This window comes from Meriones unguiculatus, chromosome 9 (genome assembly GCF_030254825.1).
Source record: "Meriones unguiculatus strain TT.TT164.6M chromosome 9, Bangor_MerUng_6.1, whole genome shotgun sequence".
NCBI lineage: Eukaryota > Metazoa > Chordata > Mammalia > Rodentia > Muridae > Meriones > Meriones unguiculatus.
In genome coordinates this window covers 101,421,541-101,448,440 of record NC_083357.1, presented here as the reverse complement: position 1 = coordinate 101,448,440, position 26,900 = coordinate 101,421,541, and the positions used below count along the sequence as shown (strand labels likewise).

General features: G+C 36.6%; 1 protein-coding gene across 6 annotated transcripts in view; it reads left to right on the top strand.

Moving 5' to 3' along the window:
- Rbm26 (RNA binding motif protein 26) overlaps positions 1 to 26,900 on the top strand; it is a 75,196-nt gene that overhangs the window by 11,693 nt on the left and 36,603 nt on the right. For 4 of the 6 annotated variants that reach the window (XM_060391576.1, XM_060391574.1, XM_060391579.1 and 1 more), the window contains exons 2-13: positions 9,348 to 9,466; positions 10,314 to 10,450; positions 14,246 to 14,334; positions 15,788 to 16,005; positions 17,110 to 17,370; positions 18,841 to 19,080; positions 19,519 to 19,659; positions 19,989 to 20,144; positions 21,119 to 21,230; positions 24,203 to 24,362; positions 25,446 to 25,610; positions 26,205 to 26,336. In XM_060391576.1, the coding sequence (XP_060247559.1) occupies positions 9,348 to 9,466; positions 10,314 to 10,450; positions 14,246 to 14,334; positions 15,788 to 16,005; positions 17,110 to 17,370; positions 18,841 to 19,080; positions 19,519 to 19,659; positions 19,989 to 20,144; positions 21,119 to 21,230; positions 24,203 to 24,362; positions 25,446 to 25,610; positions 26,205 to 26,336 (1,930 nt within the window). The remainder of the gene's footprint in view (positions 1 to 9,347; positions 9,467 to 10,313; positions 10,451 to 14,245; positions 14,335 to 15,787; positions 16,006 to 17,109; positions 17,371 to 18,840; positions 19,081 to 19,518; positions 19,660 to 19,988; positions 20,145 to 21,118; positions 21,231 to 24,202; positions 24,363 to 25,445; positions 25,611 to 26,204; positions 26,337 to 26,900) is intronic. The other 2 variants (XM_060391578.1, XM_060391575.1) reach the window with 1 other exon arrangement.

Sequence of the window (26,900 nt, the reverse complement as noted above, 5' to 3'; positions counted from 1 at the left end):
TTATAGTGTGGCCTTGAGTTTTCAAAGCATACTTCATCCTGCTATTCCTGTACTTACCCTGGTGTTTTCCAGTTTTTTTTTTCTTCAAAAATTGATATGAAAGTTAGTAAATTTTAAGTGGAGTCATTCATTGCAAATGGAAAGAAATGGGTGATTAAAAATCTAACAAGTGTAAACATGCAATTCAGCAGATAATTTATTTGTTCTTCTAAATGTAATAACATACACTTTGAAGCCTGCCATGTATGATATTAACGATTGTAAGTGTGCTGGCGTTGGTGGCTTACATCTTTAACCCCAGAAATGTGGGCCTGGGGTCCGGGGGCAGAGGCCAACTTGATCAAAAGAGTAAGTTCCAAAGTTCGAAGTTCTGGGGTGTGGGAATCAGAGAGACAGGTGAAGGGAGAGAGACAGGCACAGACAGACACTGCCTGATTGACTGCTAGAATTGCATCTGAATAGCTATGCAGGCTCATGTGAAGGCTTGGTCCCTGGAGAACTAAGATGTCAACCCATGAGTAGTACTAACCCTAGACAAGGAACCTTAAAATCCCAGGTACTCTGGAGTTTGTGCTGGTGGTGCTGCTCCTTCTTCTCCCCTTCTTCACTTCCTCCTCCCCCTCCCTACCACTAGACTGTTTCAAGGAAAGATCAGCAATTTAGGTTGGAAAGAGGATATACTATTTGGGATAGAAAGAGAGTAGATATAGTATTTAAAAGAGAGCAGACAGTTTTAACTGTTAAAACATTGTCTTAGGGATGAATTCATCATAGCTCTTTCATTCTTTGGTAATTCTTAAATATATATATATGTATATATATATATATATTTTACTGTGCTTGACAAGTTAATCAAATGCCTTCTTATGATTTGATTTGTAATTCCAATTTGGCAGAATCTCTCTTTTCTTAGAAGAAATTAAAGACTTAAATCCTTGAGTTTTTTTGAGCTGAAAAATACCTGTGGTTTTTAAGATTACTTAAAAACTACCACCTTCTGCACCCAGATGTTCTTCCTGCATGTATGTCTTTGCATCATTTGTATGCAGTGGAAGCTAGACGAGCGATCTAGAGCTATGGATGACTATGACTGGTGGCCACTGTCAATTGACCCTACTTTTCTGGAAAGAACAGCAAGTGCTTTAACTGCTGAGCCATTTCTCTAGTCTTAAAAACAAAGCAAACCCCTTTTTAAAAATTACATTTGTGTGCGTGTGTGTCAGTTACTGGACAACATGTGGGAGTCAGGTATCTGCATGTATTTTCCAGGAAATTAATTCATGAGAGTGCCTTTATCTGTTGGTTATCTGGCTAGTCCCAATGTCAGTTAAAATATTTTCAGAATGATTTTGAAAGAAGTATTAGAAAACTTTGGTTGTCAGCCAGGCAGTGGTGTTGCATGCCTTTAATCCCAGCAGTGGAGGGGGGCGCGTGGGCAGAGGGGCAGGCAAATCACTTGAGTTTGAGTCAGCCTGGTATACAGAGTCCAGGACAACCAAGGCTACCCAGAGAAACTGTGTCTCAAAAAACCAAAAAGAACAACAAAAAAACTCATGGGTGTCAGTTTTTTGGTCAGAGTCTCTTTGTAGCTCAGGCTGGTTTGGAAGAAGGTGACCTTGAATTTCTCATCCTCCTGTCTTCTCTATTCCCTCCCTCCCTCCTTCAGTTCGGTGCTACTAAGACTTCTTTTATGCTAGGCAAGCATGCTACACAAATTGAGCTTTATCTCCAGTCCTTGCCTTTTATATTTTAGTCTATAGAATGATTTCTCTTGGATAATTTTGCCTTTTCTTATTGGCATGACAAAAAGCTCGCTCAGCCTTTTCTCTCTCCTTTTAGTTCCTGGGGTGGGGGTGGGAGTGCAGAAGGATTACCTTTAGTTTCTTTTGTAGTTATGTAGAATATAAATAAACTGGTGGCCTTAGGGAAACACTCTTTTTTGTATGTGAATTGGGATAAAAACTAATATATTCTTAGATATGGAGTTTTGCTTTAGGCTTTGTAGTGGTTTAAAGGGTTAGGAGGCGTGGCCTTGTTGGAGGGCATGTGTTCTGGGAATGGGCTTTGATTTTTCAAAAGGGTTGCACCATTCCAGGTCTTCTCTGCCTCCTATTTGCAGATCAAGATGTGAGCTCTCAGCTGCTCCTGCCACGATGCTTGCTCCTGCATGCTTTTGCTCATAGACTCTAACCCTCTGAAACCATAAGCCCAGTTAAATACTTTTAGAGATGAATTGTCTTGGTCATACTATTTTGTCACAGCAACAGAAAAGTACCTAAGATAGGCTTCCATGTGCCACCCAGTTTTCTCTTTACTATGGTGTTATAACTAGAACTATTTTGCCTTTACTTTTCAGCTTGAGTTAGTGTTTTTCTTTCTCTTTAAATTTTTTTATTTTATAATATATTTACATCATCCTCCCTTTTCTTTCCTCCTTTTAAATCATCCTGTGTGCATCCTCCTTTCCTCTTTCAAATTAATGACCTCTTTTTTTCTTTGTATATGATATCAGGACTGATTGAGCATATGGTAAGCAGTTGTGCTTTTCCCTGGGGGAAAAAACATGTCTCCTGCTTCCAGCATTCCTCTGTTGTTGTAATTCTTTGTGTTTTTTTCAACCGAACTGTATAATTTTTTATATGATTTTTTTTTTTTTTTTTTTTTTAGATTACTGAAGATTAGCTTGTCTTGGAGTTAACCCTTCATAAGTGGTCCATAATAATTTCTAAAGCAGTGTTTTTCACTGTGAGGTATTTCCGGAAACACTTTCATGGTGTTTGTGAGATGTTGTTTGACTTTTTTTTCTTTTCACCCAACTTTATGTCTCTGCACAGTCAGACCTTTTTTTATATATGTCCAGTAAGACAGCGTATGTTCACAGCAGATTAAATATGAAACTATATAAATGAATCAGCCTGTATTCTATTAAGCCATGCCTTTAAAAATATTTTCAAAAAATATGAAACACCTTTTCTCTTCTTAATTTTTTAAATACAATATTTAATTTCCACTGAGGCTGTTAGTGCTGGTATTCTACATATCACCTAACCCAACTTGGTGATGTTACCTTTGGATTTATGCTTATTTACAGCATAAATAAGCATAGTTATTTTAGTTATTTAAAAGTAGTATGCTAATGTTAATTTTTTTTAACATTGATATTGGTATATAGAACCCTTAAGTCTTTGGAGTTCTAATATTTAAAGCATAGGATGGTTATTTTTATACTTCAGAAGTATTTTCAAATACTTCAGAAGTGAGAAGGAATCACTATTTCTTAGGGTACATTAGGGGAATGAAAGAACTGACTGAAAGCTTTTTTCAGTGTTATAATTAACAAGTATAATGAGAAACTTCAGCAATGAGTGGATTTAGTGAAAACTATAAAACACTGAATAGAAGTTGAAGAAGGTAATAGAACATAAAAAGTCTTTGTGTTACAGCTGGGCCATATTATTTTAAAAATAGACATTACTACCAAAAGTAATGTGCAGATTTGACATAACAGCCGTCAAAATTCCATTGACATTTCTTGCAAGAGTAGAAGAAAAATCTCTACAATTTATACGGAAACAAAAAAGGTACTGAAAAGTCAGAGCAACTTGATAAAGGGAAAAACTGAGGTGTAACAATACCTCGTTTAATATTATACCCTGAGCCATAGTCAGCAACAAAACCCAGTATGGTACCCGTAGAGATCAACCTAGAGAGCTGTGGACATATTATTCCTAACAAAGGTATTAAAAACATTGGGTTTAAAAAAGAAAAAGACAGCCTTTCAACGTGTGAAAAACTGATTATTCACATGAATAAAACAAAGGGCTGACACTTAGAAATACTAGAGGAAAACACAGGGAGGATATTTCAAGGTCTAGGCATAAGCAACAGTTTTCTGAGAAGGACGCACTGAGGGAATAAGAACAAAAACTGACAAATTGGACGGCATGAAATTATAAAAAACAAACAAACTTCTGTACAGCAAAAGAAGCAATAGACTGAAGAAACAGGCAATAGGAGGGTAAATTGCTGAATATATAAAGAACTCAAAACCACCAAACACCAAGAGAATAAAGAATCCAGTCAGTTGGACAAATAAATTGAACAGTTCATAAAAGATACACAAGACTTCTTGGTCCAGCTGCTTCCTGCTTTTGACAGAGCTGTCTACCCTTCTGCCTTCCCCACCGTGAATCACTTTGTCCTTTAAATCAGGAACCAGAATTAATGTCTCCTGAACTAACTAATGTAGAAAATGAGTGGGGTTGAAGTGAAAGTGAGGTTGTTGCTGCAAGAAGCCTGATCATATGATTCATAAACCATGTGTACTGGGTTGTTGAAAGAATGCAGAAAATGTTTCAGCTATAGTCTAGTGAAGTTGTTAGAATGCTGTAAGCAGTGCATAATGAGCCTTTCTGGTTGCATTCAGAAGACTGGAATGCCAAAAGACATGGGCAGTGGAAACTAGGGTAACCTAGGCTAGGGACTGTTGGTATTATGGCAGTTGCTACATTCTGCTTGTGTACTGAAAACTTCAGTAAAAATGGTTGCAGAAGTAATTCCTAATTGCTTATCTCTCACCCTCTCACCACAGATGATTACTTTTGCAAGAGAGACCATTTCAGTAAACAACTGGTCAAAATGTAGAGAACGACTAATTGTCGGGTGGTCAATTTCAGTGGATACATCTATAATACAGGTCCTGCACCTAAGGCCGAGGCGACATTGTAGGAGAGGGAATGGAAGGATTGTAAGAGACAGAGGACCTCAAACCTGCTTTGCTGTGAAATTGTGTCTTCTAGAAATGGCAGTGAAGCTTCAGCCACTATATCTCAATAGTATGGCTGCATAAACAAGGCCTGAACTAGGAACAACACTAATTAATAGACAGCTAAAGGGGAAGGAGCGAATCTCATTGGACGCTAACCCTAGATAAAGAACAACTGGCAACTAAGGATGCTGAGAGCAGGAGAATTAGTTTTCCTAGGAGAGAAATCTCTTAATTGGGTATTTAATATCAGGTGGTAGCCTGAAATCATATACATACAAGTAACATTAAATGGACTCAAGAGTTGTATTTATATATTAATATGTTTATATATGTATGTAATAGTGAAGAAAAAGGGCATGATATGAAGGGACACATGGAGGATTTGGAGGGAGAAAAGGGAAGGGGAAATGATGTAATTATGTTTTCATTCAAAAAATAAGGTGGAAGAGAGTGATCAGAGATGACCCCTGATATTGACTCCTGGCTTGCGCATAATCACACTCACACACACACAGACTTGCACCTCACAAAAAGAAATACCGAGCATGATGATTGGGGTAGAGTAAAGAAGGAATCCATTAAACACTGTTGATGGGAATATAAATTATTAGTCTTGCCATTATGGAAGTCAATATGGGAGATCCTCAAAAAACTAAAGTAATACTACTATCTGGTCTTCTTGTACAACTCCTGGTTATCCATTCAAAATCAATAGTGATACTTGCAATGCCTGTATAATCACTGTAGCAAAATTATAGGATCAGCCTGTGTACTCATCAGGAGATGAATAGATATATTTGATATTCATACAAAAACAGTAAATAGTGATAAATAGTGATAGCTAAATTATAGGATCAGCCTATGTGCTCATCAGCAGATGAATGAATGTGCTTGATATTTATACAAAACAGTAAGTAGTGATAAAGTAAATAGTGATAAAGATGAACAAAATTAAGTAATTTGCTGTAAGATGGGTGAAACTGAAGATTATATATTAAGTGAAGTAAACTGAACTTGGGAAGAAATTATTACTGGTTTTCTGTGTTACTCAGAATCTGTATTTTAAAACCAAGCATGAAAGTAGGAGGGCAATATCTGGGAAAAGCAAGGAGACTAGAAAGTGTGTAGAGGGAGGGAAATGGAATGAATATACTCAAATTATATATTATGCAAATATGAAAATGTCAGTGAAATCTACAATTAATATATCTAAAAGGGATTTTGGTGGTTATGCAGAGTGTATAAATATGTTTTATAATCTTGTAATGGAGGTACTTCATAATTCTTACTTCATAAATAAGTTTATTATATACAAATATTTTTGCTTTATTTAATTGAATGAAGCAGTATAGTAAGCTATAGTAATGAAATTTTACATTTTTATGTATTAGGTCATTTGCAGTGAAGTTTGGGTTTTTAAAAGAGTAATTCTATGTACAGCATATAGAATTATGACTAATGCAAATTTAGATATTTCCATGAACATAAAATAAAAAATTGGTCAGAACAGATGTGGTTTTATATCTGTGTTCTAAAGCTATTGAGTCAATATATTATTTAAGTTTTAATTCCCAGTCCAGGTAACATCTAGCTTCTCTCTGAAGATTATTGAAAATGAAGGCTTGGGTTAAATTCCATCAGCTATCTTTCAGTGAAATTCTAAAAGTGTTAGAGTAGTTAAACAGAACAAGTATTTAAAAAATATTGTAGGGGAATGTTTTCTGTACTGTCATTATCATTTTAAATATCTTACACTTTAAGTTAAAATACATATATCATTTTAGAGTATTGCTTACAGCTTTTATATTTAGGAACAGTCTGATTCTAGTTGAAATTATTAAGACATTAGAATTAAAATTCTTTACAAGTATTTTATTAACTTTCTCCATTTCTTTTAATTCTTTCATTTGTTGTTTGCTTCTTACCTGTCTAGAAGAGACTAATGCCCTTAATAGCTCCTCCTATGCTTTTTTTTTTTTCTTTTGTAAATTTTTCAAAATGTTTAATTTTAAGAAGTGGCACAAAGCTGGACATTTCCAACTCCACTATTATTAAAAATAAAAACATTAGTTGTAGTAAGAGACATTTAGATATTGGTAGAGTTTTAGTTTTAGGCTTTTAAGTAATTTTGTGAGTGACCATATTCATCTAAATAATGTGTCAAAAGTTACTGAAGCTATTAGTCTCATGGGGAAATTCAGATGTTTTATGTTCATTTTGCTCCATTCCAGTGGAATCTTTCTTTGGTATCTATTTTTCTACTTTGGGCTCTTTCAGTTGCCCTCTCCTGACCTGGACTGTTCTTTTCCCCGTCATGAAATATGCTTGCACTCAGTTTTGATATTTGTAAGAATTCAGTATGGGTAATAGGAATCAATCTTGTGACCTGTGGAAGAATGGTGAGTGCTCTTAAACACCAAACAATTTCTCTAGCCCAGAGTAAGTTTTGAAAGCAAGTTTTCATAAGGTTTCTCCTGTACCATTAAAATGTACCCCCCCAAATTTAGATTATAACTAACTTCAAGTCTTTGTTAAAAACGGAAGTAGCTTTATGAGAAAAATGATTTATAGCAATTGAGTAGCAAGTTACCTAGCAACATAGCAACAAAGCAGGCATTTATAATCTCTCCGTTTTTATAGGTCAGGAATGTAGGATTAGGTTAGTTGGATATTTCTGTCTCTCTTGGGATTCTAGTCAGGCCCTTTCTTGAAGATAAAATTTGGGTTCTCTCGGAACTGCAGGATTTTCTTCAAGGTTTATGACATGTACTGTTGGCAAGTTTGCAAGAAACGTGGTTCCTTGCTGGCCACTGCCTTGGACTCTCATTTCATTGCCCTAGGATAGTCTCCATGATACTGCTTTCAGTGCCTCTGGGGTATTGCATATGATTTTCTAAAAAGGTGACAGAAAAGCAAGGGAGGTGCCACAATGCTCTTTTCACCCCTAGACCATAGCAGCTTTTTTTCCCTTTCTTTTATTTATTTTCATGTGGGTGCTAGATATTGGAAAATCAGGTCTTCATGTCTTCATGCTGGTGCAGCAGGCACTGTGTGGACAGTGCCATCTCTCCAGCTTTAGTATTTTGGTTTGGTTTGAGACAGGCTTCTCTCTAGATAGTCTGATCTGTCCTGGAACTTGCTATGTATAGCTTTTGCCTCCTGAGCACTGGGATTAAAGGTGTATGCCACCATGCCTAGCTAATCTCTTTGTTACTTTGATCTCTTAATATTTAAAAGTTACTGTTAAATTTTTATATTGTCAGAATCTTTAAAGACAGTATTTCTTACATTGTTGGTATGCGTTAAGTAGATGTTTTTGTACCAAGCCTTCACATTAAATTTAAGCTAGGTGTCTGTTTCTCAGTTACAGTTTCATTGAGTGGAAGTTAGAAGGATCCTCGAAAGAAAGGCATGGATGTGGGAGTCTGAGTAATTTAGAGGCTTTGTGAAATAGTGGTCTTTGAAAAAGAAGCTGGGAATGGTAAGAGTACTGGATGTGAGCTAAGGGAACCATCTTGGCTATTGAGCAGTAAAGCTACTGAGGGTTCTTACAGAAACTAATCTGGGAGATGCATATGAGTTGGTGGTAACACTAGGCATTTGGAGAAATGAGTGGCAGATTATCAGGTTTCCCAGCATTTTATTTTAAAGGGGGAGTTACACAGTGCTCAGAAGGTGAGCTTTAGAGTAGAATATTTTAGTTTTAAATATTGGCCCATTTACTCACTTAACTGTCTTGGGAAACCTACTGATCTTTTTGTTTTCTCACATTTTTCTCTAATGCCAGTGATTTTCTTTAGTAGGTTTATGTTTATTTTAAAGATTTTATTTATTTTATATACAATATTCTGTCTGCATGTACCCCTGTACACCAGAAGAGGGCACCAGATATCATTATAGATGGTTGTGAGCCACCAAGTGGTTTCTGGGAATTGAACTAAGGACCTCTGGAAGAACAGACAGTGCTCTTAAGCTCTGAGCCATCTCTCCAGCCCAGGTTCATGTTTTTAATTTTATATTCAGTGTGATGTTTATAAATCTAATAGTTTTTAAAAGATAGTTGAATACCATTAGTGCATTAAGTTTCTTTCTTGGTTGATTTGAATGCTATCTTTATAAAATCTAAATTTCTAATATACTTGAGTCAATTTCTAGACTTTCATTTCTATGGTTTTATATATTGTGGGCCGTGAATAATTTATATACACATAATATGTAAAATGTTTTGTTTGCATTTGTATATGTCTGTACCAAATGCATGCCTGGTGCCCTTGGAGATCAGAAGGAGGATATGGGATCCTCTTGAGTTGCAGTTACAGACGGGTATAAGTCTCTAAGTGAATTCTGGGAACTGAACTGGGGACTGCAAGAACAGTGCTTTTAACTACTAATCAATCTCTCCAGCCCAGTGACATGTTTTTACAAAGAGATAGAGCATGTAAACTATATTAACTTACCTAGTTATGTCATATTTTATAAGTTGTTATATAGACTGTGGAATCATTTATGGATAAGTTTCATTCACCAGTATTATTATTATTATTACTACTATTATTATTATTTTTATTTTTATTTTTAGCTGTGATGCCGATCCATCAGCCCTAGCAAAATATGTTTTGGCTCTGGTAAAGAAAGACAAAAGTGAAAAAGAATTAAAGGCATTATGCATTGATCAACTTGATGTATTTCTTCAGAAAGGTAATACCTGTGTGTGTTTGTAAAATTTATTTACCTTTATTTTATGTGCACTGGTGTTTTGCCTGTGTGTGTGTGTGTGTGTGTGTGTGTTTGTAAAATTTATTTACCTTTATTTTATGTGCACTGGTGTTTTGCCTGTGTGTGTGTGTGTGTGTGTGTGTGTGTGTATGTGTATATATATATATATATATATATATATATATATATATATATATGAGAGTGTCAGTTCTTGGAGTCACAGACTGTAAGCTGGGTCCTGGGATTTGATCCCAGGTCCTTTGCAAGAGCAGTCAGTGCCCCCAACCGCTGAGCCATCTTTTTAGCCTCATTACCTTTGGTTTTAAAATACTGTTTGAGTAAGTTATTGACAGACTATTAAAGGAATTAAGCCTCTATTTGTAACAAAGCTTTTAGTTGTAACAAATTTGAGTAAACATATTCCTAACTATATATATGGCTTGCTTCCTCATTATCTTTTTTTGCTCATTTTGTTATATAGCTTAATAGATAGGTTATTTAAGACAATACTAAAGAAACTTTTTGGAATGTTGTGTAGGGCATCTTTTCAGTCTCGTACTTTTCCCACATCTAGGTAATGGGTTGTATTTGTGTCTGTATATCAGGTGTACTACTACATGTCAGAAAATAGTTGTGGATAGTAGCAGCTGTCTGAGAGTCTTTTGTCATTCTAATCTTGAAACCTGAATAAATCTTTATTGTGGATCTTGTACCATTACACATTGCTTGGCAAGCTAGGGTCAGGGTGTTAAGTTTGATGTACAAAACTGGGGAATTAAGGTCTTATTAAGTTTCTTTTGATCAATGAGTCTTTTGGTTTTATTTTTAGAGACGCAAATATTTGTGGAAAAACTTTTTGATGCTGTGAATACAAAGAGTTATCTACCTCCTCCAGAGCAGCCGTCATCAGGAAGCCTGAAGGTAGACTTTCTTCAGCACCAAGAAAAAGATATAAAAAAAGAAGAGGTGAGAATTTGTAATACTGTGTTATGTATTCCTTAAGTTCACAGAAGGAATGATCAGTTTAGTTTTCTTTCTTTGCATTTTTTAAATTGGGTGTCCTGAATATCTATTCCTCAGTTCAGGGACTTTTCTAGGAGTACTTATTAAACTCAGAATTTAGTTCTAATCACAGCTATGACTTATTAATGCAAAAGAATTAAAATTTAGTGAAGAAAAATGGCATAAGAGGAAATCTGGTGGAAAACAAGTGCAAACATCTAGACTGAGTGGGGTCACATGGAATGTGCCTAATTTCCTTGATACAAGTAGTAGCAGCAGTCTGTATTATGAGGAAGAAGGTAAAGACTTGGTGCTTGCTTTTTTGTATTAAAAAAGAAAAGAAAAGATTGGGGCTGGAGAAATGGTTAAGAGCACTCTTAGGAGGTTTTCCAGGAGTCCTGAGTTCAATTCCCAGTAATCACAATGGTGGCTCACAACCATCTATCCTGGGATCTGATGCCCTCTTCTGGCATGCAGGTGTACATGCAGATAGAACACTCATAAATAATAATAATTAAAAAAAAAAACCAAAAAAGATTGTTTCATTCTGTTTAGCCTGGGTATTTGTGCACCATGTGTATGACTAGTGCACACAAGCCAAAAGAGAGTCTCAGATCGTTGGAACTGGAGTTATAGAGATGTTTGTGAGCCATCACGTAGGTGCTGGGAATTGAACCCAAATCCTCTGGAGGAGGATTAGTGCTCAGGTTTTATTTGGAGTAGGCATCTTGTACCTAACTTATAACAGAATTCCAGACTCCCAAGAGAAAACCAAGTGTTGGCCTAAGTCATACTGTGTTTGTTTTTCACAAACCAACAAGTTAAGTGATCCATTCTTACCAGGAAATGGTGAGGACTCTATAGATACCAACATTTGCAGAAGGTAGCTGAGGACCAGTCTTATAAGTAGGCCCCACTCAGGCATAGCATTCTGGGTCTACTTTGAACTCTTTTTTTTGTACTGTGTGTAGAAATTTATTCTGTCTGTCATATGTTTAGTCAGAATATTTTTAACATAGTCAGACAGGGATTATTACAAGGTAATAAAAATGCCTTTATACTTAAAATATTTGGACATTTTAAGCTGCATTTTATAATCTGTGTATTTGCTTAATAATTGAGATTTTTCTTGGTTTGTTAAAGATCAAGATGACTGAGGATAGTTGTGCCAGAGAAAACAATGTCTGGCGTTCACACTGCTAGTGTTTTGTATTCAGCTAGTTTTAGTTTAAATGAGCCTTGGTTTTGGTTTTCTTGGGACAGGGACTGTTTATTCCCAGCTTCATTAAAACTTGCAGTGTAGACTAGGTTGACCTTCAGTTTGTCGATAATTCTCTTGGTTCTGCCTCATGCAGGTGTATATCACCACATCTGATACCACATTTTATTATTTTTAATGGCATTTATTTATGTTTATGTGCCTGTGTGAACATATTTGCATGTAAATGCCAGAGTCCATGATCAGCTCTCCTGAAGTTATAGGTGGCTCTGAGCTGCCCGACATGGGTACTGGGAACCAGGCTTAGGTCTGTCCTCTATAAGAGCAGTATATGCGCTTAACATCTGAGCCACCTCGTTAGCCCTTGTACACCAATCTTTACCAAAATTTTTGTTCTTTGCATAGCTACTCTGTGCTGTTGAAAACACTCATTTCCTGAGCTTAGTTTTATTTAGCTGTGAAGTGGAAATGTTACAGGGTAGGGAACAAGTACAGTAATGTATCTATAGCAATTGGTATACTGCTCGGCACATGCCAAGTTCTTAGCAAATGATAGTGCTTTTACTGTTGGGAGCTTCTTGTGCCGTCAGAGAAGTGGATATGACTTTAGGTTCTTTTCCTTCCTTCTACTCTGGTCTCATATATAAGCAGTACAACTTACTGTGTAGTGATAAATACATAGTAATGTATTCTCAGTTATTTTTATCTCTGTATCTGAATTTGTGTATATATTTTTACACACATGCACACACATTCTAGTTTTATCTGCAGGAGAGGATCAGAAATATACTTTTATAACTTTTTGTAATACTTGAAAGTACAGTAGATGCAGTGCAAGGGGAGGACATCATTGTATTGATCATCACTTTGTCCATACGGAGACATACGCTGATTAAAATTTTGCCCACTGGTGGAAATTTGGGTTGCCTGAAGTTAATTTTATGTGTGTATATATACTTAAATGTCCATATTCATAAATATTTACATATATGCAAACATATGGAAGGAGAGGGTGTGACTGTGAGAGTGAGGTCAAGCAGCACCTGAAGTGATGTGCTGTGTCAGCTTCTGGAATATCTGGAAGTAGAGGCACACGCTACTAGAACGACTCTCTTGAGTCGACTCTGGGTCCTTGTCTCAGTGCATTTTGGTGACAAAGGCTTAGTATCCTATCTGTTGCTAAAAATAATCCTTTATTGTAGCCTTTTGACTAGTTGTGGAAGGTTTTGGTATTGAGCTTTTAGAATTATTAAATGCTGCATGGTGTGGAAGAGCTAGAAGCTGCTGTTTGGTCATGTGTTAAGGAATGTTGCTCTGTGTGTGTGTGTGTGTGTATAAAAGTGTATTATGTTGCTGTGTATGTTTATAGGATGGAATGTTACAACATTTTGCTTGAAAGAATACATTGTGGCAAATAGAAGGAGGAAAATCCACCAGGAGATCTGTAGAGCCTTGGACTTATACCAGTCCTTGAGGTTGAGGTACAAGGGTTTTAAGTGTCAGGCCACCCTGACTCCATAGTGAGTCCAAGTCTTAAATACAACTTCATCAGATAGGTTTTGTTAGTACTAGGTTTTTATGTAGATTAGCAAAACAATATGAAGTGGTTAGGAAGGGAAAAAAAAAAAAAGCAAACAGTTGGTGGGCGGGTTCTACAAATTATTGAAAGAAGCATTTCTGCAAGTTAGTCTTTTCATATGTTTCTATTTAATTAATTCATGTGACACATTTCATACCAGTGAAGTTTTTTTTTCTTCTTCTTTTTTCTTTTTTAATATTTTAGGGATGCTGGGAAGGCTGACATAAACTTGGATATGTGTATTCACAGATTGCCTGCATTCGAATTTCTTTACGTTCTTACTTAAAATACATAGTCCTCTAAGCCCTGGCATATTTATAGAATCTATAGAATCAGTTATCAGTATCTTTAATATGTATAATGTCTATATTATTCTAACCACACATTCATGTCCTAAGGAATTAGTGTTGTGGGATGTCTGATTTGGATAGTGCAGCAATGACTAAAGGCATATTCTTGTAACTGTTTTCTAGTAGCTATCAAACATGAATATAGTCTTCCTGTGGAAAACAGGATGTAGCTGACATGATGCTCTAAAAAGACAGAACTGTTTCATTCTTAAGTTATTTTCTTGTGTACTCTTGTGGCTTGATTAGTGCTGATGTGTTCTCTGTTCGATGATGTGAGGCCAGATCCACAAAACACAAGCAAGACTGTGTATTACTTTTGAAAGAAGGAAGAAAATTGCCTTTCATATGTAACAATGAAGACATTTACTTAAAATATCTTATTGCTATTGCTATTATTATCTAAAGTAAGGGTTTATGACATTATTAATCAGTTTACCTTTCAGCAGTTACAGTTAAATGGATGTATTTGGTAGAGAATTTAATTTTGCTTCAATATTTGTAATGAGAATTTTGTATCTATTACATAAAGTAAACTTAATATTAAGTCACTGGACTAGTAACATGACAAAGAATTGCTGTTGGTAAAGTTGTCTAATTTTTTTTTATATTAGCTGACAAAGGAGGAAGAGCGAGAGAAGAAGTTTTCCAGAAGGCTGAATCACAGTCCTCCCCAGTCAAGCTCCCGATACAGAGACAATAGGTGATTTGTTGAACCATTCTTAAAGATTTATTTTTTATTATTTAGACTGACTATATTTTCAGTAGGATCAAGTAAGTAGTATTTACATTTTCTTTGTTCTTTTGGATTGTTTTTCTTTTTTTGAGATAAAGCCTTGCTAATTAGGTAGCTTATAACTCATGGCAAATTCTTCCTTTGCCTCCAGAGTGTTAGGATCACATTTTAGGCTTATGTCATCATCACACTCAGTACTACTACTCGTTTATTGGTCCAGGGAAGTATAACTAGGTCCTTTGCTACCGATAATAAGTTGAGTGTGCTGGCAGTGACATTTAGAACAGTGCCTTGCACACCAGTTGCTGTTGTTACTGATTTTCCTTACTTTAGATCCAGTGCCTCTTTTTTCTTTTGTTTCTCCCTCTCTCCCTCTCTCTCTCCCTCCCTCCCCTCCCCTCCCCTCCCCTCCCCTCCCCTCCCCTCCTCTCCTCTCCCCTCCCCTTTTCTCTTCTTTCTGGACTCGATTTGTAGACCAGGCTGGCCTCGAAGTCACAGCAATCCACCCGCCTCTGCCTCCCTGAGGACTGGGATTAAGGCATGTGCCACCACACCCTGCTGATCAGTGCCTCTTAATAAGAGATTTTATTTTGGGCTTTTTCTTTTTATTACTTATTAAGATCCTTTTATTACATCATTGTATTTATATAGAAAGACTAAGTATTGAGAGATACAAAGAGTTACCACTCTGAATAATGACTCTAGAAGGAATGATTGGCGTGGGGTTAGGTGGGGTAGGACATAAGAATGCCCATATTCAAATCCAAAAAGGAGGGAAAGGATAATTTAATTCCTATAACTTAGAATATAGGAAATATATGTACATGTTTATAATAAATAAACCCAGTACATAATAACAAGTAATATGATAGTAATAATAAAAATAGAGCTGGGTACGGTGGCAGCCATTTTTAATCCCAACCCTCAGGAGGCAGAGGTGGTGGATCTCTGAGTTAAAGGCCACCCTGGGCTATACAGTAGCCCTGTCTTAAATAATAATAATTTAATAATAAGCATGTTGACAGTAAGGCAGATGATGGGCTTTTTTTTTTTTAGGTTTTGGGGGGGTACTTGAAGTTTCTCTAGTGTGATTGAATTATTTTTCCTATTATGGTTTCAGAAGTGCTCAGAGTATGATACAGGTGATATATACATATGTGGTTGTTATATAGACTATTTGTAATATAAGATGTGTAGATATTTGTATGTGTAGATACATAGTTGTTTAAGACTAAGAATTAAGAGATTAATTTTTTTTAAAGCTTCTAGAATAAGTATAAGTAAACTCCAGAGATTTTAGTTTTTGGAATTGCTTTTGTTTGTATTGTGATAATGATAAACTTAACCATTTGGAGGGCTTTTCCTCCTCTCATTTACTTAAGCATTATTCATATAAAAGTGATGATATATATATTTTTAGAAGCCGTGATGAGAGGAAAAAAGATGATCGTTCTCGAAAAAGAGATTATGATCGAAACCCTCCTCGAAGAGATTCATACAGAGACCGGTATAATAGAAGGCGAGGGAGAAGCCGCAGTTACAGCCGGAGTCGAAGTCGAAGCTGGAGTAAAGAGAGGCTTCGTGACAGGGATAGAGATCGAAGCAGGACAAGGAGCAGAAGCAGAACTCGAAGCAGGGGTTGGTAATCTATATGTTTGTGATTTGGTTGTAGCTCTTTACTGTGGAAATCTGTGCTGCTTAATGGATTGTCTTTTATCTTTCTTACTGTGATTTTTGAGAATGCCTTTTTTCTTTCTCACTATATGTCCCTGGCTGGTTTAGAAATGGCTGTGTACACCAGGCTCTTCTCAGATATCCAGAGATCTGCATGCTTTTACCTCCTGGATACTGGGATTAAAGGATGATTCCCCCCCCCCCAAAAAAAAAAAAAGGCATGGTCCTTTATGCTTGGCTTCTATGGTGAATGTTGTTTTTAAAAATTTATTTTGTTTTTTTTATTTTTTTTAAGACAGGGTTTCTCTGTGTAGCCTTGGCAGTCCTGGACTCCCTTTGTAGACCAGGCTGGCCTCAAACTCAGAGATCAGCCTACTCCTGCCTTCCTGAGAGCTGGGATTACAGGTGTGCGCCACTGTGCTGGCTAGATTTAAATTTATTTATTTTGTTTTTATTCGAGACATGGTCTTAGTAGCTCTGGCTGCCCTGAAACTCACTCCATAGATTAAGTTATATGTGCATAAATTTAAGTCACTATCCACTGTAGTACAGCCAGCTTACCTTAGCCATACTACTGAAGTAAACTGACTGTCCCCTGCAGCCTTCAGCAGCTGATAACTCCTGAGCGAAGAGTGGGGCCTCTTCCTAAGTCCATTCTCTCTCCATGCTGGAGTGTTGACAGGCGTGGTTTGCAGGTCGACACTTTGGCTGCAGGTTCATGAATGCAATGGTCTTATCAAATCCACCTTATTTTGTATTAGTCTCTCCTTATTTCTGGCTCTTAATAATCGTGAATTTTGCCTCTTCCAATCTTCCTGCCTTCTCTTCAAATATCTTGAACATTTTAGGGAAGGGTTGTTGTATAACTTGTCCTGTAGAGGACTGAGCATTTCACAGTCACTTATTTTCTGCTCTTTGATCAGTGGGTTAGTAAGTACCTTTTAAAAAGAGACCATTTGTGTAAAGTTTAAATTGTTTTCTGTTTAACAAAAACTTTCACTGTGTTTTAAGACCTGGGATTTTTTGTTTTTTAGAATATAGTTTTACAAGTTATTTATTTTATTGCAGAAAGGGACCTCGTGAAACCTAAATATGACCTGGATAGAACAGATCCATTAGAAAATAATTATACACCAGTCTCTTCAGTATCTAATATTTCATCTGGCCATTATCCAGTACCTACTTTGAGCAGCACCATTACTGTAATTGCTCCTACTCATCATGGTAATAACACTACCGAAAGTTGGTCTGAATTTCATGAAGACCAGGTAGATCACAACTCTTACGTAAGGCCACCAATGCCAAAGAAGCGCTGTAGAGATTATGATGGTGAGTCACTCAACTGTTTTATGATTATTTATTTATTTATTTTTTTGGTATTTTTGCCTAGTTTAGTTTGTATTTATGTATTTTGTATATATATGTTTTATATAGTATGAGTTTCTGCCTAAATTATTTGTTTAGATTTTGCAATTCTTCAAAAGAAGTTAACTACAGTATTAGAAAGGACAGATTAGTCTTTATCAATTTGTGAATTCTGTAATACTATCTTCTATATTATTTCACTGCTATACACAAGTTAGATTGTTTTTTATAAAATAGTTAGTTTGCCAAAAAAGAGTCAATACTATTTGAGTTGCTTTTAAAGAAATATTGCTCACTTAAACATTTTTTGATTGAATTATTCTTTAGAAATCAGTGATTACTAGAATATATGTAGGACCCATTCAGACTTTTCAAAAGAAAGCAAAGACTTTATTTTACATTTTAAAATTTTTATTTTTTACAATATATTCACTTTATTATATTCCATTTATAGCCCCTTCTTTCATCTCCTCCTGGTTCCTCCCCCTCTTCCTTCTTCCTCCACTATCCCCCTCCTCTGAAAGGGGGAGTTCTCCTTCCTTGCCATCTGACCCTAGCCTACCAAATCTCATCAGGACTGCCTGGATCCTCTTCCTCTGTGGCCTGGGAAGGCTGTACTGCCATGGGGAAGTGATCAAAGAATAGGCAATCGTGTTCACGTCAGAGACAGCCCCTGCTCCCCTTACTCGGAAACCCACATGAAGACTGAGCTGCCTATAGTTTGCAGCCGAGCAGGGGGTCTAGGTCCTCTCCATGCATGGTCCTTGGATTCATCAGTCTCTGCAGGTCCCCCTAGGCCCAGCTTTTTTGGCTTTTTTTGTCTTCTTGTGGAGCTCCTGTCCCCTTCTTGTCCTTCCATCCTTCCCTTCTTCCTTAATACTCCCAGCCTTCTGCCCAAAGTTGAGAAGCAAAGACTCTTAAGGATTTACTATTGAAGATTGTTTAATATTGAAATAGTTACAAAATAATTTTAGTGTTCAATGAGACATTTAAGTGATTGGTGTATTATCTACTGATACATATTTGCCAAAAGTTATGAGTAAGTTTATATTACTTTACTTACTGAGTATTCATATTTAAGTTTTGGTTTTGGTTTTTCAGGACAGGGATTCTCTGGGTAGCCTTGGTTGTCCTGGACTTGCTTTGTAGACCAGGCTGGCCTTGAACTCACAGAGATCTGCCTGCCTCTGTCTCTCTGAGTGCTGAGATTATAGGTGTGCACCACCACACCTGGAAATTTTTCTTTTTTATTGTATATGATAGGCATATTAGTTGATAATGACATATAAGGAATGAAGAGAGGTCTTGTAAATGTGTCAGTTATAATTTTGCTCAGTACTAAAAGAACTCTTATTTTAGATTATTTGTTAGTTCCGAGATAGTTTCTATTTTCAGAGCTTTTTGCATTTGTTTCTAATGATCCTTTACTTACAGAAAAGGGGTTTTGTATGAGAGGAGATATGTGTCCTTTTGATCATGGAAGTGACCCAGTAGTGGTAGAAGATGTGAATCTGCCTGGCATGCTGCCTTTCCCAGCACAGCCACCTGTAGTTGAAGGACCGCCTCCTCCTGGGCTGCCTCCGCCGCCTCCAATTCTCACACCCCCACCTGTGAATCTTAGACCTCCTGTGCCCCCTCCAGGTCCATTACCACCCAGTCTGCCACCTGTCACAGGTCAGTAGATGAATGTGTTTTCTAGTATTTATTATTTGCTCACTTACAGTCTGCTTATGAAAGTAATTTCATGTTCAATTTTGTTAATAAATAAACTTTGCATTGTAAAGTTAGTCTGTATGTGCCCGGTAAAAACCATTTGGAATACCATACATGATTCAGCCTTTAATAAACTAGTTACTTTACTTTGTAAAAGCCTGTGACTTACATATATTATGATAATAATCCCCTTGCCTTTAGTCCTTTTTAGTTTATAGGAAACCTGTATTGTAATAGATTAAAAAGAGCATATAATGTAAAAAAACCAACTTACTTGTAAGAGCTTGCTCTTTGTAGAAAATATTTTAGCTTGATAAAAGATTATCAAATTTGAAAGTATAATAATTTGTTTTATTTGTTTGCTTTCAGATGATATTTCTTATTCTTTGGTTTTAACAGGACCACCTCCTCCACTTCCTCCTCTGCAGCCATCTGGCATGGATGCACCACCCAACTCTGCGACCAGCTCTGTCCCTACTGTAGTGACAACTGGCATTCATCACCAGCCGCCTCCTGCTCCACCCTCTCTTTTTACTGCAGGTGCAGTTTTGGTCCCCTCTAAACTCATAATGTAATGGAGTTTTAAAGCAGACCTTTAATGTAGTGGATTAAAAATACAGGGCAAAGTTTCTCACTAAAATTACGCAGTGCAAGGTGGACTTGATGAATTAATATTAAGTCACCCCGTTAGGATCTTTTGGAAGACTTCTTTCCATTGGTAATGTTTTTTGTTTGTTTGGTAGTTTTGTTTTTATAGAACTACCATGTATGTAAAACACATCAGTTGTATATTACTAATGATAAATTATATTGTTTAATTTTTGTTATCAATGTTTAAAAGTTTTTTTATAATTGTTGTTTAATTACAGTTTTTGTGTTACCAGATACATATGATACAGATGGCTACAATCCTGAAGCCCCAAGCATAACAAACACTTCCAGGCCTATGTATAGACACAGAGTGCATGCACAAAGACCTAACTTGATAGGACTAACATCAGGGGACATGGATTTACCACCCAGAGGTATTATGACCAATTTTTTCTTCTCTTTACAATGTTGGTGATGGGAAAGTAGGGTAGTAGCTTAGTAGTGAAATGCTTGCTTATCATGCACAAGACCCTGCGTTGATCTCTACCAAAACAACCGAATAACAAACTGAGAAATGAAGAAACATAAAGAAGGGATGGTGGTTTCCTTGCTTGGTTCTCTAGTCTGCCATGAGTCCCATAGTTATGAATTTTCCCCAGGTATGCATTTCTCAGCTACCTTGTTTATTTCCTATGTTTTCTTTCATTTGTGGTCTTATTAGTTTATTTAAACAGTGGTTCTCAGCTTGTGGGTCATGACCTCTTTGGCAAACCTCTATTTCCAAAAATATTTACATTACAAATCATAACAGTAGAAAAAGTTATAAGTAGCAATGAAGATTCTTGTAAATGGTTAGGGATCATCACAACAAAGGGATGCAATATTAGAAAAATTGAGAACCACTGATGCAAGTAATGATAGAATTCTTAAAGTCTGTCCTAGCTTGGATAACAAGATTATCTAGAATTTAAGCTCTATGTGCAATTTTTTGTACACTTGACATCTTAACATTTGATACATTAGTAAGCAAAAGGAAACTGATTCATCTTTTAAATTCTAGGTCATATAGACTTTTTAACTAAATTATTAAAAACTGAAGTTTAGAGTGAGCCTGGGTAACAGAAGTTCTTTTTTTGTTTGTTTTGGTTTTCGAGACAGGGTTTTTCTGTGTAGCCTTGGCTGTCCTGCACTTGCTTTGTAGACCAGGCTGGCTTTGAACAAATAAATGATATTTGAAATAGTATAAAATTTCCTGGACTATAGTTTTTCAGTGTATATTTATTATTTCTTTTGCTTATAAAATACATTCATTTTGATAGAAAACCTGGACATTTTCATAGGAATTTAAAGAAGTAGCCGAGATAAGCACAAAAGTGTTAATGTATGCCTTTCTTTTGTTTTGACACAGAAAAGCCTCCTAATAAAAGCAGTATGAGAATAGTAGTGGATTCAGAGTCAAGGAAAAGAACCATTGGATCTGGGGAACCTGGAGTTTCTACAAAGAAGACGTGGTTTGATAAGTAAGCTGACAGGGAATATTGAAGAATTTTGTTATGCATTGATTATTGCTATGTTATTACTATGTACTCTTTTCTCTTAAAAAATTAAGTTATGTTGATCTGTAGGCTGTTCTCAGCTACACTTTTTGTCATTTTCTAGAAATTTATTAGGTTGGTTTGTCACTATTTAAAAAAAAGCTTTTTTCTTATAAAAGTGGCATGACAGTGGGGGACACAAGTTTTCCTCTTTCTACTTCCACCTCTTAAAGAAACAACCCTTTATATATATTAGATGTGTTACTGAACAGGAGCTGTGCACAGGATAGTTATAAGCCCTGCATCATTAGGAGAAAAGGATGTAGAAGATCTGGATGGAGATTTTAGTATGTAGGTACTTCTTGTTTAGGAACTAAAAAGGGCTTTTGGGGGGTGGAGAGGATGAAGAGGCAGGCCAGGCACTGAGTAGGTCAGGAAGAACTTTGGAGAAATGAAGAAAGAATATTGGAGGATGTGACAGTACATTTATACATTTTCATGCATGAAGGAAGATTAGGGCCATTCTTAATTTCTTAGAAGGAGTAGTTTCTGTATCTGGTTTTGTGGTTAAATCTGTGATTTAAGGTAAAAGGGAAAGGGTAACTTTATTTGATCACAGCTATTTTTTTCATGTGCCAAAAATATCATGTGTATTTCAAATACTTTTATTTCTTTTTAAACTGGAAACAGGCTGGGAGGCAGTGGGTCACACCTTTAATCCCAGCACTTGGGAGGCAGAGGCAGGTGGACCGCTGAGTTCAAGGCCAACTTGTCTACATAGTGAGTTTGAGCACAGCCAAGGCCTTACAGAGAAACTCCGTCTCAAACAAACAAAACCCAAAACTGATAATAGGCTGAGTTGTCATCTTTATATTAAAAATAAAGTCTTAAAATACCTTTCAGTAAGCTGACTTGCACAGTAGAACGAGATTTGTGTGTACATTTTGACTACAGATAGAAGTACCTTTTGACATAAATAATTAACAGAAAATGAAGAGTGTAGAATTAAACAGGGACCAACTGGATGTCTACATGCAGAAAAATGAAAATAGATCCATATTTATCACCCTGCACAAAACTAAAGTCAAAGTGGATCAAGGACCTCAACATAAAACCAGATACCCTAAATCAATTGGAAAAAAAAGTGGGGAACAGCCTAGAACTCATTGGCACAGGAGACAACTTCCTGAACAGAACACCAACAGCACAGGCTCTAAGAGCAACAATCAATAAATGGGACCTCATAAAACTGAAAAGCTTCTGTAAAGCAAATGACACCGTCATCAAAACAAAACGACTGCCTACAGATTGGGAAAGAATCTTCACCAACCCTTTATCTGACAGAGGGCTAATATCCACTATATACAAAGAACTAAAGAAGCTGAAAAGCAGCAAACCAAGTAATCCACTTAAAAAATGGGGAACATAGCTAAATAGAGAATTCTCGACAGAGGAATATCGAATGGCAGAAAAACACTTAAAGAAATGCTCATCCTCGTTAGCCATCAGGGAAATGCAAATCAAAACGACCCTGAGATATCACCTTACACCCATCAGAATGGCCAAGATGAAAAACTCAAGCGATAACACATGCTGGAGAGGTTGTGGAGAAAGGGGAACCCTCCACTGCTGGTGGGAATGTAAACTGGTACAACCACTCTGGAAAGCTATCTGGCGCTTTCTAAGACAACTAGGAATAGTGCTTCCTCCAGACCCAGCTATACCACTGCTAGGTATATACCCAAAGTTTGTTCAAGTACACAAAAGGGATACTTGCTCAACCATGTTTATAGCAGCTCTATTTGTAATAGCCAGAACCTGGAAACAACCCAGATGTCCATCAACGGAGGAATGGGTACAGAAATTGTATTTTTATACAATGGAATACTACTCAGCAATCAAAAAGGAGGAAATCATGAAATTTGCAGGCAAATGGTGGGATCTGGAAAAGATCATTCTGAGTGAAATATCCCAGAAGGAGAAAGACAAACATGGGATATACTCACTTATATAGACCTATAAGATATGATAAACATAATGAAATCTATACACCTACAAAAGATGATCAATTGAGCGGACATGGGGTAAGATGATCAATCCTCGTTTAGAAAGACAGATGGGATGTGCATTGAACGTATGACAAGAGTCTACTGAGCGCATCTGAAAGACTCTAACTAGCAGTGTTTTCAAAGCAAAGACTCATGACCAAACCTTTGGCAGAGTACAGGGAATCATAAGAAAGAAGGGGAGTTAGTCTGATGGGGAAAGGATAGGAGCTCCACAAGGACCAAATATATCTGGGCACAGGGTCTTTTCTGAGACTGACATTCAACCAAGGACCATGTATGGATATAACCTAGAACCTCCACTCAGATGTAGCCTGTGGTAGCTCAGTAACCAATTGGTTTCCCAAAGTGAGGGGAACAGGGACTATTTCTAACAGGAACTCAATGACTGGCTCTTTGGTCTCCCCACCCCCGAAGGGAGGAGCAGTCCTGTTAGGCCACAGAGGAGGGCTTTGTAGCCAGTCCTGAAGATACCTGATAAAACAGGATCAGATGAATGGGGAGGAGGTCCCCCCTATCAGTGGACTTGGAAAGGGACACGGTGGAGATGAGGGAGGGAGGGAGGGAGGGACTGGGAGGGAATGAGGGATCGGGACACAGCTGGGATACAGAGTTAATAAAATGTAACTGATAAAAAAAAATAATAATAAAATAAAAAAAAAAGAAAAAAAAAGAAATAAACAGGGATATGATGAACTTCAGGTGATTTCCATAATAGATACTAACACTACTAATTTACAAACTGTTGTTTGAAAGAAAACTTTATCAACTAGTACTTCTGGTTTGGAGAAAAATCAGTTAAAGACATCTATTTTACTTGTAAAACTTCATTCCTTTGTAGTTGGAATCAGGATTTATAAATATATTGATCAATTTGATTTTTGCTTACAGACCAAATTTTAATAGGACAAACAGTCCAGGTTTTCAGAAGAAGGTTCAATTTGGAAATGAAAATACTAAACTTGAACTTAGGAAAGTTCCTCCAGAATTAAATAACATCAGCAAGCTCAATGAACATTTTAGTCGATTTGGAACATTGGTTAACTTACAGGTAAGAACTGTGGAATGATGTTGTTAGTAATTATTTAAAGAACTTAAAATTTTTATAGAGAAATAGAAAATTTGTTCAAATTTTAAGATTGGGAAGCTAGATACTGCATTAGCATTTGATCTGTCACTATAATGAAATATGTGAAGAGGGCTAACTTAATAAAGAAAAAGATACATGCAAAGATATTAAAATGAACTGATGCTGTTCATTTGCCTCTCAATTAGAGACTACTGGTGAGTCAGAGAGGAATTCTGTGGTCTGACTGCTAAACAGTTTTCTCTCATGAAAGCTCAGGAGTCCATGACAGCTTGTGTCTTCTTTAGGGTTATTGTTGTGATTAAACATCATGACCAAAGCTACTTGATCAGGAAATGATTTGTTCATCACCAAAGGAAGTTAGGACAGGAACTCAAGCAGGGCAGGAACCTGGAAGCGGAACTGATGCAGGGACCATGGAGGGTGCTGTTCAGCCTGCTTATAGAGCCGGGACTTCCAACCCAGGGAGAACCCCACTACTTTAATGCCTTGCAGGCTTGTGCGCAGCTAGATCTTATGGAGGCATTCTTATTTGAGGTTCCTTTCTCTGAGATGATTCTAGTTTGTGTCACACTGACATAAAACCCCCCAGCATAGCTTTAAGGTCAGTTCTTCTAAATGATCTCAGAAGCCACCACCAGGCCTCGCTTTATGAAGGGGTCACACCACTTACCAGCATTGCTGGCACTGATAGCTTGCTTTGATCTTTGTTTTGTAAAACTAAAAAATGTTAAGAAAGGACTTCGCTTTGAAACCTAAATCTGCGTTTTCAGGCTGTGGTCACTCTGATCTGGTCCCAGAATAAATTTTTTTTTTTTCCTTATTCCCTTAAACAAGCAAGAAAGTGAGCAAAAGCCAAAGAACTTTCTCAGGTACTTTGGAATTCTTTAAGAGTGACTAGGTTGGCATGTTATACAGATAACAAAGGAATAAGGATGATGATAAGATCTTACTTGGAAGGATCAGTTATCTTGAGATCTTAAGAAATTGACTATCTAAAGCCATGTATTCCTTTAGAACTAAACTGTTCTCCATGTTAAATCTTAGGTTGCCTATAATGGTGATCCTGAAGGTGCCCTTATCCAATTTGCAACATATGAGGAAGCAAAGAAAGCAATCTCAAGTACAGAAGCAGTATTAAATAATCGCTTTATTAAGGTTTATTGGCATAGAGAAGGAGCTACTCAGCAGTTACAGACTACTTCACCAAAGGTAAGAAATTTGTGTGAAGTGTCTTTTACCAGTGCTGAAGCAGAGGCTTTTGAGCCAGGTGACAACGGCTTTACTGCTGTTACTGCAGGGACTGGGAAAGTCTCCTCTCCATTACCCTTCCCTTAGCTCGTGAGGTTAACCCGCTGTAAGGTGGCATGTGTAGAGCTTATAGCAGCCATTACTGAGATGTGGTCAGTCCATAAGTGGTGACTGTACGTCTCGTAAGTTTACACTAGACCGTCCTCCTAGAAATTCCTTTTCCTTCTCTTCCTTCTACTTTTCCCTTAGGGAAAATACTAGCTCCGTTTTTTTTAAAGAGGTGTTAAAGAGTAGTCTGGTTTTTAATTGCTAAAACTGATGGATTTAATTTTTTTGTATTTTTATAACATTTCTTTTGTATTTTTAAATCTTATTTCAGAGAATATTTCAAATATTTCTTAGAATATTTATACACATTGAAAAAATCTGAAAGATAGTTGAGTTTGATTATAAGGTGCATTTATATGGGTACATGGATAACAAAACTATCTTGGTTATGCTTCATGTTCCTTTACTAATTAATTAGCTTGTTTAAATTTTTCTTTTTGTTCTGAGGTAATACAACCATTAGTCCAGCAGCCCATTTTACCTGTTGTGAAGCAGTCAGTCAAAGAGCGATTGGGTCCTGTACCTTCAGGTACTATTGAACCGGCGGAAGCCCAGAGTGCTGCTTCAGACCTTCCCCAGGTAAATAGCAGCTTTTATCAACAGGTCTGTCAAGTAGGGTTCTCCATCAATTAATTTTCTTGGTAACTAGAATTATAGTTAATGATGTATGTTGTACACAGAAATATGTTATTTATATTTTTTACTCCACCTATAAGTTAGTTTCACTGAAAGTGTTACGAACACTTTCACTCCTTTTTAATCTTAAATTCATTTTCCTAGTTAATGCTTATGAGAAAGATCTCTTTTCACTTTGTGGAGATGTATTTAAGTTTGCCTGAGAGTGAAGTTCAGTGCACTAAATTTTATTTTTTCTGTTATCTTTTTACTTAGAGTTCTATCTTCCGATAATTATGCAGTAGAGTGAACAGAAAACTTTTGAGAAGGGAAGACTTAAGCCATCAGGTTACACGTACTTGATTGATAATATATTGTTTTAAGTACTCACTTACCCTGCTTAGAACTTTGCATCACTTACTGGCATTCTCTTCTCTGTATGTCGTTTCTTTCCACTTTCACACTTGAGTGGCAGTTTCTTGTTTCTACACTCTCAGTCTCAGAATTTAGCTTTCCTTTTTCTCTAGA